This window comes from Pterocles gutturalis, unplaced genomic scaffold, assembly GCF_000699245.1.
Source record: "Pterocles gutturalis isolate BGI_N339 unplaced genomic scaffold, ASM69924v1 scaffold52176, whole genome shotgun sequence".
Lineage (NCBI taxonomy): Eukaryota > Metazoa > Chordata > Aves > Pterocliformes > Pteroclidae > Pterocles > Pterocles gutturalis.
In genome coordinates, this window is record NW_010099765.1 from 11,074 (window position 1) to 23,599 (window position 12,526).

General features: G+C 37.2%; 1 protein-coding gene across 1 annotated transcript in view; it reads left to right on the forward strand.

Moving 5' to 3' along the window:
• IFT81 (intraflagellar transport 81) overlaps positions 1–12,526 on the forward strand; it is a gene marked incomplete at its 3' end in the record, with an annotated part of 25,463 nt that overhangs the window by 11,067 nt on the left and 1,870 nt on the right. The window contains exons 8-10 of the mRNA XM_010077098.1: positions 3,857–4,020; positions 6,505–6,600; positions 8,549–8,683. Of these exons, the coding sequence (XP_010075400.1) occupies positions 3,857–4,020; positions 6,505–6,600; positions 8,549–8,683 (395 nt within the window). The remainder of the gene's footprint in view (positions 1–3,856; positions 4,021–6,504; positions 6,601–8,548; positions 8,684–12,526) is intronic.

The window sequence follows — 12,526 nt, forward strand, 5'->3', positions numbered from 1 at the left end:
AAATTGTGAGTTTAAATGATCTCCACCAACATGGCAGACAACATTACAATTAAAGTTATAGATGTATTTGGTAATGGAGAATGGCTTAGGTGGAACTTTGTTTCCATCTTTATTTTATTTATTATTAAGTCACTGTCAATTGATGCAAGGTCAGAGTAAAGCACTTTTAAGCTAACTTGGTATCTTTGAGAATACAAGTCTGGTTGGTAAGATTAACAGGGTTGCTATGGTTGACTTTAAGACCATTGACTCTTAGCTTGCACCCCCTTTTGAAGAACAAACAAGGCAGCAAAAAGTCAACATGACCGATGTTAAAAGGATTAAAAGGAGTTTATTGTAAGCTTTAGAAAGGAAATTAATCAGGGAATCATCATCGAATGGATGTGTTTCTAATTGGGACATGCAGAAATCAGAGTTTGTCTCTGTTTTGTTTAGTATTTACGTCAGATACCTGAAAGAAAATGGCAAATGGTCACTGGTGAAATTGTCAGGTGAAAGAAAAACTGCGGAAATGACTGAATTACGAGATCAGATTGCTGATTCAAAGTGACCGTAATCACTTAGGAAGCCAAGCCCATGCCAACAGTCTGTATTTTAAGGAACAGTCAAATGGCACTGTATTCCTCTGGGAATAATATTTATGCAAAATAGTTACAGCACGTGGAGCTGCTTCCTAAGAAGTGACTCTGAAAAGGACTTGTGGGTCATGGTGTAAAAATGGTAGAACTGGAGCTCCGAGTTTCAAAGATTTGGTGCTATCCATGCATTTATTTACAGAAGAAAGAGTTCTGTTACCTCTCTCTTTAGCTCTGATATGTCCATCGCTGCAACACTATGTCCATTAACCAGAATTCAAAAAAAAATGATAAATGGTTAGAGGGATTTTAAAGACTGTCAATAGTAATTACAAACATGGAAAGTATAACTTACAGTGGCAAATTCAGGAAGCTTTTTAGTTTTTGAAGGAGATATCAAAGGGATGATTTGATCATAATCTGTCAGTGTTTGCATATCCCAGGCCTCTGTTTAATAAAAGGAATTTGGAAGTGATATGATTGGAAGCTGTGGAGGGAATCATTTCAGTAGTCTCTTACTGAGGATGATTGCAGAAAGGGAGGTGAAGGCTTTGATGCCATGTGGAAGTCTGTTCTAGACCTGCCTTTGTCATGGCTTCTTGTGGGATATTAAACCAAGTGCCGGCAGTTAGTGCTCCTTTTTTTTTATCTTCCCCTCCGCCTTTTTGTAAAAAATCAGTTATTGTTGCAAATGGTTTTGGTATAGAAAAAAAAAGAGGTAGGAAAAGAAGTCGGAATCTGAGCGCAAGGTGAATCAAGTTTTAGATCTATTAGCAGAATTATACAGAGAAACTTGCCTCTTTTCTACATGACTGAGCAAGCACTAAGAAACTCTTTCTGCTATCCCTCTCTTTGTAATAATAATAATAAAAAAATTTTGAATGGAAAACCTGAGGAGTTGCTCTTAATAGCTCTCCACATGTAAATACGTGGTTGGCAGAACCTTGCTAAAATAACCTTAGGGCACAGAGCCAGGCTTTCTGTGCAGCTTGCGTATGTAGCTTTTGTAACCATAAGTCAATGTTAAAGCATTAAAAACAGAATTTATATGTGTAATGGAAAGATTTAAAGTATACTTGCTTTTCTTTCCTCTAGCCTGGGAATTTGAAAAAAAGAATGTTTTTCACTTGAAAAAAAAATACACCAAGAACTGCTTTGTTTTTTTTTAAGGTTCTGTTAAGGAGCAAAAATAGCTCTTAGGTAGTTACTTCTCCATATGTTGAATTGTACAGGAGGAAAAATAGATCCAAAGTATTTAGGAAAGAAACTACATTAGTCATGAGGGATGTTGACACCAGCATGCCTTTCACCATCCAGATTTCAAGTTTTAACTTGCTTCATTGCTTCTTACCGTCAAGAGTAAGCATGATGCAGAAAGAGTCAGTTTTTGGAAGAAGTTGGTAGTAGCTCTGAGGTTATCTGAGAAATAAATCTAGATAGTGATCGAGGTTATACCCTGTGAAGTCATTAGGTCCCTACTCTTATGAAAGCAATTGTTTAGGTGTGGTTATTTCCTGAGTTTAGTGTCATATCTACAGCAGATTATTCAGGGATGTATATTTTTATAAGAAAACAGGAGTAGTACAAGAAATAAAGTATAGGCTATATAAGATTTTTTTTTTTTGCTGCTAAGACAAAACAAGAAATTAGTTCAATTAAATTAATATTAATATTTAATATCAGAATAATGTAATTGCTATCACTTTGATTTCCACATCAAAAATCTTGGTTATAAATATCAAACTGGGAGCTGCGTTCCTAGTGGTTCTGAGGTGGTAATTCAGCTTACAGTGTATGTGGGAAACTTTGCTGCATTTGCAGAGGTGGTGGATTTCTAGCGAGACATTAAAATGTGGTCCCTCCTGTCCAGCTCTGCCATGGGCTGAGGAAGACTGGAATCGAGTTCTTCGGGAAGAGAGAAGTGGGAATTCTCTCTGTGTTAAGTCCAAGTGCGTTTCTCAAGGTCTAGCTGGAAAAGAGGAATTCCCACTCGTTTTTACTTTGTGTTGACTGGACTTTGTTAGCAGCACTGCTTTCCCTAGGGTCTGTTTTCTTTCTTCTAGTTCTTGAGGCTTTCTCAAGGACTAAAAATGGCTGATTTCCTCTCTGGCAGCTAAACCAAGTAGCTTTCCTTTTGGTCTGAGCTGGGAGCAGAGAGTGAGGAGGATCTATCAGTACAGTGTTTCTAGAGGTAAATAGCAGCAGAATAACGAGGGCCCCTTTTCCTGGGCTTATATTTCTCTTTGTTCTGACCTTCTCCCGTTGTCAGTCACTGATACGGTTGGCAGGCTTTTTAGCCTGAGAAACAAAAACTCTGCTTTCATCTACATCTTTTCCCGTCTCTATCTCAGCAACATCAGCTGTACTATTGTATCTCTGTATTTGAACTTTTCTCTGATGTGCAGCATAGGTAGGAGACAGACTGTGAATTTCTTGTTTTTCTTGGGATTTTGTGGCAATTCCACATTCTTCTAAATTTGGAGAGAACACCCTCCCCCCCCGCAAAAGAAAACCCCCCCCAAATCTCTAGCAAGTAGTTTAAAAAGTACCTAGGATATTTACTTCTTAGTCATCTAGATCATGAAAAATGTTCTGAAATACCTGTTCCCACTCTCATCTGACATGTAACTTCCAAATCTTACTGTAGTCCTTGGCAGAGGTGTCTCAGAGGAGTAATTGCACTAACTGCCTGTTGTCAGCAGAAGACTATGTAATGTAATTTAAGTAGCTGCTTTATTTTATTCTCACATTTTTCTGGCTGTGTATTGTTCTTATCTGAATGTACCTGTGTTTATTTATAAAGTATCTGTTCAGGAGGCTAAATTACTCTGCCTAGCAAGAGCCAAGTCATCATAAGGAAGGTAACGCACAGTGTGCATCAGGCTTGTGTAGAGCAGAACTTATAAATGCGGTTGCTTTTCTCAACAGAATTTTTATGTTACTTAGCAATTCCTTCTTGTTTTTCCTATTTCATTATTATTTTTAGCATTCTCAGTCTATATACTGTCCTGAGATTAAATGCTTGTTCTTATAAGAAAAAATAGTCTGCTATTTACAGAGGGATACAGATGGATAATAATACATATGATATTGTTTAACATCCAGATTAAAAATCTCAGTCAAGTACCTATCTGTTTCTTTGAGCATGGAAAGGAAGAATTGAATGTTACGCTGTTGTTATTGTCATCTGCTGCTAAATACTTTAATGTGTTGGTGAAATCAAACTTAATTATCCACTACATTACTTTTATAGACACACGCTGATCTAATTTGTTTTTAAGGTTTAATGAAGAAACTAGAAGAGGAGATAAATTTCAATTCATACCTGGTTACAGAAAAAATACCTAGAGAGCTTGCAATTAAGAAGAATGCAGCATATTTCTTACAAAAGGTGGTTGCAGAGCCAGCTATGAGTCAATCTGATCTCGATACACTTGAAACCAAGGTAAGTTGACCAAGTTCACACTTAGTTTGTGTTCGGTAGCATAGCCTAAGGTTCTCGTACACTGTAGTTTGCTTATCCCTACTTTATCCTTGAGAAAATGTTTCAGTCCCAAAGGAACATCCTTTGAGGTGTAAAAGAAAAGATGTGTTAATCAAACTCTCAGATAATTTAAAAAAAAAAAACCAAACAGAAAACAAACAAACAAAATCCAACCCAAACCCAACCCTATCCTTAAATGCTGTTTAGAAAATTGTGTTGGCAGTTGGCAATGGTATGAGCAGAGAGATTAATTTAGCACTAAAGGTTTGATTTTTCTTCTCTTTGGTTTTCACTTGTTTTAAACTCTCGCGGACATCGAGGGAGTTTATACCAGCATATAGAGTGTTTATGGAGTGGTGAACAACATCCTCTGAGTGATACATCTTCAGTGATCTTATGTCTTAAAGTGCAATGGCTGAGAGCTCCTCAGTGTTTGGAATAGGTCTGGATTGTTTGTTTTAGTTGGTAAGACCAAAGGAAATTTGAGGATCAAATACTTGATTTACCCTTCCAGATATTTTCAGAAGTTAAAAGCAAATGGTGTTAGAATAAACAAAAATTCTTATTTGTAGTACCTAGCCAAAATGTGCAGAGGGATTTGCTGCCACAAAGTACATTTATATATTTCACTCAGTAAAGTTCTCATATTTGCATAATCCTAAATGAAAGATTAAATATGTAATATTCTTCTCTTGTCAGTTGGTTTTTAATATTCCCAGGATCTCCAGCTTGGGCTTTGCTGTGAAATACAGATAATGAGGAAACAGAGTATTTGTAATAGATCAGAGCATGAGGTACCCAGGGGCAGGAGGGCTGCCATCCACCGTTCTTCTTGGGCCTTGGAGCGGAGCGAGGTTCAACGACTGCATCGCATCATAGCAGCCTGTGTGTTCGCACATAGAACGTGCCCAAGGAATGTAATAAAGAAATGCCTGCAGGGTTGTTTGGATCAGACGAGAATCAGCAGTCATCAAGAATACATTCTATTTTAAGTTTTTGTAAAATTAAAATCGGTGACAGCCCAATGCCTTTTTGGATCCCGATCGTTATACTTTTAAGGATAACAGCATTATTAAACTGTAGGTTAGGTCTGAAATAATAATCTAGTGCTGTGATTCAGCTTCTGCTTTCCTAGTTTATTTCTTCTAATCAAAACAATAGTCGTGGTTGCAATTATTTCTTCTAGGCATAGTCGAAGCCCTGTTTTGCACCTTTCTTTTTCAAGACTATTGTTGGGGTTTTGGCAATATTTTAAAAAGCTTCAGGGTTTGTTGTTTTGTGGGTTTTTTTTTTTTTTTTTTTTTTTTCTCTTTCTCCATGAGCTAACCTTTTAATTTGTTGTAGTTTGGAAGTATGTTCTTCTTAATAGATAACAAAAACATGTCATATACTTGGCTGTTATCACAGCATGGCCTTAGACACCATTTTTTTTAAAGGCAGCTTTCTATTATCTCTGTGTCCTAAAAAGCAGCTGAACTGCATTAAGCATGCTACTATCATGCATTTTACAATATATAAAACAGGAATTTATTTAAAGAAGGGAATTCTTATGCTGTCTTCAAATTCAAAAGCCTCTTCTAGCTTTTGAAAGTATAGAATTTACAGGAGTTTTTTTTCCAGTGTTGGAGTATTTTTAGTCCTGTTGAGCACTTTATTTGAAATACTTGGCTTTCAGAGTACACGGATATTGCTCAGAAATGTCGGGGTAGTGCCCAGCGCTGTACCTGCGTGACGTTTTGGCTTCATTGGATTTCTGCACATATTTACACTGCTTGCTTATCAGCACTCATCTAGTTGGCAGAGAATTAAAGGAAGGTTGCTAGGGCTGTGGTTTCCATGGCTGATGAGAGTCCCAGTGTAGCATTCAGTCAGGACTGGGAAAGCTGGAATCGGTATACTGGTGTAGCTGCTCATGAGCTTCCAGATGCAGTAGGCTCTAAAGCTTCAGCTAAAATGAAGATCAACCATTTGAGACTACGGACAAACAAGTGCATTTTGTGGCAGTAGAGAGATTTCCATAGAGCTGGAATATGATGGTCTGTGACATCTCAGTCTTTTTTTTTTTCCTCACTTTTAAATTTCTGATAAATGGTTGAGTTAAAAGGATTTGCAGTTAGTATTGATAAAATTCCATTTTTCACACAGTATGTGACATCAGTCTTTTTTCTGTCTGTAGCAATTCACATGCATTTTTCTGTCCCCGTACACCGGTTTACTTCATTTTCTGGGCCAACGTCATGCTTCTGCCTTATCATAAAGGCACAGAACTGGAAATCCAAAACCGTAGCCTCTTCCTGGCCAATTCTTAATGACTCATTGAGGTTTTGGGGTTTGTTTCTCTGGTTTAAAAATGGAACTAGCTGGATGGGTTTGCAAAGCATTTAGTTCTTGGAGAAGACAAAGAAATAAAGTTCCATTTCCTTAGTTTTCTACTCTGTCTTGCAGATAAATGAAGTAAACACAGAAATTAATCAGCTTATTGAGAAAAGAATAATGCAGCATGAGCCAATCGATAGTAAATTTTCCTTGTATCGCCAACAGGTAAGAAGGAACAAAATAATTTTTAAGCAGAAGCAGTAGATCAGTTTCAGTCACTGTTTTACATACTGATTTTTTTCTTTAATTTATTTAGCATAAATCAGTAGACACATAATAATAGAGGACAAAACAAACATAAATAGCTGCTGAATGTATGTATGTTTAAGGCTGAAAGCCTTTGCTGACTGAAACCCAATACATTGGGTTTGTATTGACGGCAGTCCTTACGCTGTTAGGTGTTGCCCTTCAGCTGTGTTGCGGTGATCTGGAAGGATCATTTTGGAGGAGCTGTTTTGTTAAAGCTCCAGTGGTGGACAGATTCCTATAAGGCAACATGTGGGCTGCTGCCGTCAGACCTGGATGCAGGGCTTGCTTTCAGTTGTATCGCTTGCTTGTGTTTGACCACATGTGATTTTTCCCATTACATCTATTAAGAAGATATTCTTTGGTTATTCATCTTGAGGTTATAAAATGGTCTTTCTATAAAATAGGCTGTCTGGTCTAGTCGTAGCAAATTCACAAGTTATATAAAGGATTTAGGAACTCTGCGTAAGCTCTGAAAATCGCAGAAATGTAAGTGATTTCTTTTCCAGGCAACCTGTACCGCTGCTAATTTTATTGAAGATTTGCATGATGATGCTTATGATGACGATTTAAAAAATAAAAAGGCTTAAGTAAAATGTAGCAGTGGGAGGAAAAAAATTGTGATAAATGTATGCTGCGGTTCAATCACATATGCAGTATGAAATGTACTGCTTGGTTTTGTAAGAGATGATCTCTTTCCCGAAAGAAAAGACTGCTACGTAATGTGCTGGTGCCAAAGACCAACTGGCTTGTGAAAGAATTGCGTTCAATGGAGGAACCACTCCAGGAGTTCAGGTTGCTGCTGGGCATTGAAAGCATGTGGTTTCACAAAATAATCGTATATATTTTACCACAATTTGTCACTGCAGATATCTCGTGAAGCAAAGAGCTGAGATATTACCCCAGCAGAATTCTGTTAGATATATTTTTAGAAAGAAATCTGGTCCTTTTAACCTAGCCAGTGTGTATTTTGCTTCATTTTTTCTTAAGTTTTCCCTTTCACATGAAGAAACCAACCATGCCTCCAAATTCATGCACATGCATCTAAATTAGTGTGTTGTGTTACTTAAAAATATTTTTAAATAGCATACTTTGGCAAGATAAAAATGCTTTTTTTTTTTCCCCTGAACTAAAGTATACTTATGTTCCCAAATCTGTTAGCTTCTGGTCAAATGTTAGGTACTCTTAAATATTCTGCCTTGTATAAAATGTTATTTTTTTAATGCTTTATCTTCTAGACTCAAAAAAAAAAATCTGTAATCTACACTATTTCTGTACTGTATTGCTTTATTCATTGTCTTCTAGCTATTTGCCAAGATTTAGTGGCTCAGTTCTGCTCCTAGTGTAACATATTTCTGTAGGTTGGAGTAGGATGGAGTTATAAAAATCTGTATTATGACATTTGTGAAATCTTGGATAACTTTCCAGTTAAGCCATGCTGGTGTACCTTATGTATGCACAAAAAGGGACTAAGTAGAAGAGATGGAGGAGCTAAAATGCCTGCCTTTTTCTTCAATGAAGATGAAAAAATGAGCTGAAGAAATGTAAATCTAAAATTTTAAATATATCAACATGATTCTGTGGGGAAAAAAAAAGTATGCTTGAAATCTTGGCCATCCTGAGGAAAGCTGGGAGCCTGCAATTGGCTTGAATGAAGTTGTGGTTTAAACCACTGTCTGTAATGCGTAATTGATGCTTTTTTCTTTGCAGAGACAGGCTCACATTTCCTGTTGAAAATCAGTTTCTGACAGTTAAAATGTGATTTCAGTGGTGCAATGCCTGAAATCTAACAGATGACATTTTACTAATGATTAAACAAGGCGGTTTTTACTTTACTTGTCCATATGCATTTTTAATGATCGTGCAGGCATCTATCATTTCCCGGAAAAAGGAAGCCAAGGCAGAAGAACTTCAGGCTGCGAAGGAAGAGATGTCGAGCACTGAGAGGCAGATGCTGCAGAAGAGCGAGCTGGAAGGCTCTGAAGTTCTGAAAGGGGATGAGGTATGCAGTCTAACAGTGGATATGAGTAAGAGGAGATTTGTAAGAGACAAATCAATTTTTATTAACTTGCAATCTCCTTTTAACTTTACGTTGCAATTACTGCTCCTACAGTATCTTATCCGTTTTTATAGTATGTTGTCAAAGTACATGACCTCAGCATTGCCACAGATTGGCCTCTGTTTTCTTTCAGTGCACGTTTTTTGTCATCAAATTCCAATATTAACATATTTGAAGACTTTTTTTTAAATGTGCAGGTAGCACAATGCCTTCCAATGCTTTCCAATGTTTATACTGCAGCATTGCTTGATTTGTAGCTATTTTCAAATTATTAATTTCAATTACTCACATTGTACCTAATAGATTGAAAGGGATATAGGACTTAACCTTGGGCAGCCTTAACAGTCCAGACTTCGAGTCAAAATAATGTCAATATCATCATAATGGTGTGGTGGTAAATAACTAAGTATAAAGTCAATCAGACTAATTAAGGGATGAGGAGTTCAAGTGATAAGTCATGTAGATTGATTTTATTATTTGATGTATAATTAAAAAGTGCATTACTATCCATTCTCTATATGATACATGATCATAAAGCATAATAGCAGCAATTATCAGAAATGCAGTTAGTTCTGTTCTATTGATTACCCACAGAATTTTTTATTTTAAAAATATTTTCCCAGATCCTTCTGAAGTTTTCCTGCAGTACAGACTTTGACTAGCACAATCAGCATCGCTCGGGCAGAGTTATATTTGAAGCTGTACTGATCAGAGCAGCTTTTTCTTCTTCAGAAGTTTGCAAAGAATAAGGCTGCTGCAGCTGGGTAGTGGTTTGTCAGGAAAATGAATTGACTTAATAATTTTTCTCAGCTTGGAAAAAGCCTGCTAAATGTACTTACAGGCAGAATCACTAAAGCAAAGAGTATTTTAGCTGCCTCATTTTCTGACTTAATGGATCTTTTCATTCCCTCCATATTGTGTTAATTTGCACTGCCATCCTTTGTCGAGAGTTACACTCTTTGCTTTCTTGTTCTTTGTTGCTGTGCTTTTTTTACATACTGCTCAATACAGGGAACACCCTTTGTAGAAGGAACTCCCTTCCTGATCCCGTAGGACATGCCGGCTCCACAAAAATCAGTTTGCTTTTAAAGGAGTTTTAAAGAGTGAATCAAGTATGGAAATGTGTACACTCAGGCATAAAGGCTTCCTGTATATCATATGGAATCCATGCACAGTTCACTTGTGCCTTTTTGCTTTTCTCACCTTCTGTAAATCAAGATAAAAACTACAGGTGGAAGCAAAGGCACAGAGACTTTGAAGAATTAAGATGTTGATTTCTCTTACCATAACATACTATACACATTCCATAGGTGTTCCATAGGTGCCAATAATAATAAAACCACTGCATTCATTTTCTCTCCACTACAAGGTTTTCAAGTGGGCATGTTGCTAAACTCTTTGACAACTTTTTAAGTAAAAATAAAAACAGAAAGCAGAAAATCTGTGTTTTGTGACATGTGATGGGAAGGAAATGTTTAATTAATCAACAAGAATGCATTACCAAGACAGCAACATATGTTTTACATTATCTGTAAATGCACTGTAAGGTAAGAAATAATTCATGTTCTTGCTGTTCTTGAGAGGGACAAGAAACTCTGATACATAGTAATTCAAGGAGAGCAGGGCAGGAGGGAAACGTGGTTACGGAACCTTGTGAGAGGCTTAATAATGAAAAATTCAAGTTAAGTGTCTTACACAGGGAAGAGGCTCAAGACAGAAAAAAGACAAGACCTCTTTTGACCATAACCTGCATTCCTTTTGTTAAAATATGTTCTGCTTTTAACTTGTTAAATCTTTTCAAGTCTTCATTTTGAGGAGCGAAGAATAAATGAGTGAGCATTTAGGACAAAACCATCAGCTTAAATTAAGTGAAATTGTTTGTCTTTTCATAAGAAACATTTCCTGTTTTGTAAAATTCTTTCTGTACATTGGTCCAGGGAAGTCAGTATTATACAATCCGTGTCCTGTTCTTGTTTGTTACTGCATTAGGGATGCTCTAGTGGTATTCACGAGCACCAGTGTAAAGCAGTAAAAAAAGTGTTTCCTATGGCTGAAAACTAGGAAAGGATTTGAATTCTTGATGGTTTTGATAGCTTATTTTTCAAAGGTCGCAGTTTCCTCATCTGGAAAATGGATATAGTGATATTTAATTCTTTTGTAAATGTCTGCTGCCAAATTCCACGTAGGACCTTGCTACTGTAGTCTTTGTATCTCCTTAAAGTACCGTTGCAAACGCATATTATAGAAGCAGTCCTGCTTCAGAGCCTGGGTTGTGAGAAGACAGGACTGAGAGATTAGACAAAGAAGTTGGCTGGGAAGAGGTGATGAAGCAAAAGTGCAGTGAACAGGTTACCTCTCATCAGTGAAGGTACCGGTTCATCACTCGCCAGACCACCTTTTGCTGTAGATTTGTTTCCGATATGTTGTGCTTTTAAATTTGTATTTTCTGATTGAGTGCCCTGTTACTCCAGCTTTGGGAAATCTTGATTAACGTAGCAGTGGTGAGTCACTGGGGCAATACACATGTTCAGTGGGGACAGAAAGAGATTGCATCTTCAGCCTCACTTTGCACTCTGACAGCCGAGAGCCTCCTTATGCTTGCTTGTAGTCTCTCACATTTTACATTTAGTTTCTCCATTTTCAGAAAGGAAGAAAGAGGGGTTTTTAACAAATAGTTTTGCTGTCTACAGTTGAAAACAGGCTTTTAATCCTGCCCTGTTTAACCTATCTAAATGCTACAGTTCAATCAAAGAATTATTTTTCTCCTATGCCCAGTATTTCTCATCTTCTCTTTTCTCACTGTGCTGTATCCTCATATCATGGCACTCACAAGACTTGGCAACCAAACAATCCGTGCCCTCCTAGCTTGTGCTCCCATAGCAGCGTTTCAATCTCCAGTTGAAGTCTTCTTAGCACTTCATTCACCAAAAGGTCAATCCTGGCTTATGTTTTCAGGTGCTAGTGTTTTGCTTGCTTCTGTAATCATAAAAAGGAATGTTACAGCATTCCCGTTGGCTGGAGAGCTTGTACAGCCAGACAAAATTTAGAAGAAACATCAGGGAATAACCGATTCATTTACATCAACCACAGAAAGGTAGGAATAAATTGTTTGCTTCAGGGTTTATGAAATCTTTTTAAGTACTTCAAATAAAGTACGGTGAGCATGGGGCAAAGTTGGCAGGCTCCTAGCTGCAGCTGTCAGATCCTGAAAATTAGGGAATCAAATGTTGACACTTAGAAGGCTAGATGGTTCAATTACAAGTGATCCTAGGTAAAGCTGTGATATTTTTAGCTCTTTACACAATGCATTGTACTTTTCAGAGTTCAGCGTAGGGCCCCGAGAACTGAGACTTTCCCAAGGTATCAGAATAGAATAGTATCATTGCTGTGCTTAGCTCCAGAGTTGAAATGAATATGTTTTTGAGAATGTGGCACAGAAAGTCCTATCAGTTTGTTAACAGATATGTGAGGTTTGCATATTCATTTACATAAGGAGTTTAATTTTTTTCATACAAGTTCTCATCCATGCCTACCTGCCTCCTGGTAGGACAATATAAAAAATGTTTAAATGTGCAAGCAGATAAAACAGTCAGTTTTGGACCATACATCTTGTCACTTTTTCTCTAAGACTGTTGGGTCCATCTGAATCCACTAGAAACTGTTATCTGGGTCCAAACTAGGTGGATGGATTTTTAAGAGAGTAGATATAGAGGAGTTCACAACTCAAACATTAAATGGTTTAAGCCAGGACCCAGGATGTATTATCCGATCAGTTTGCTCTCTTTC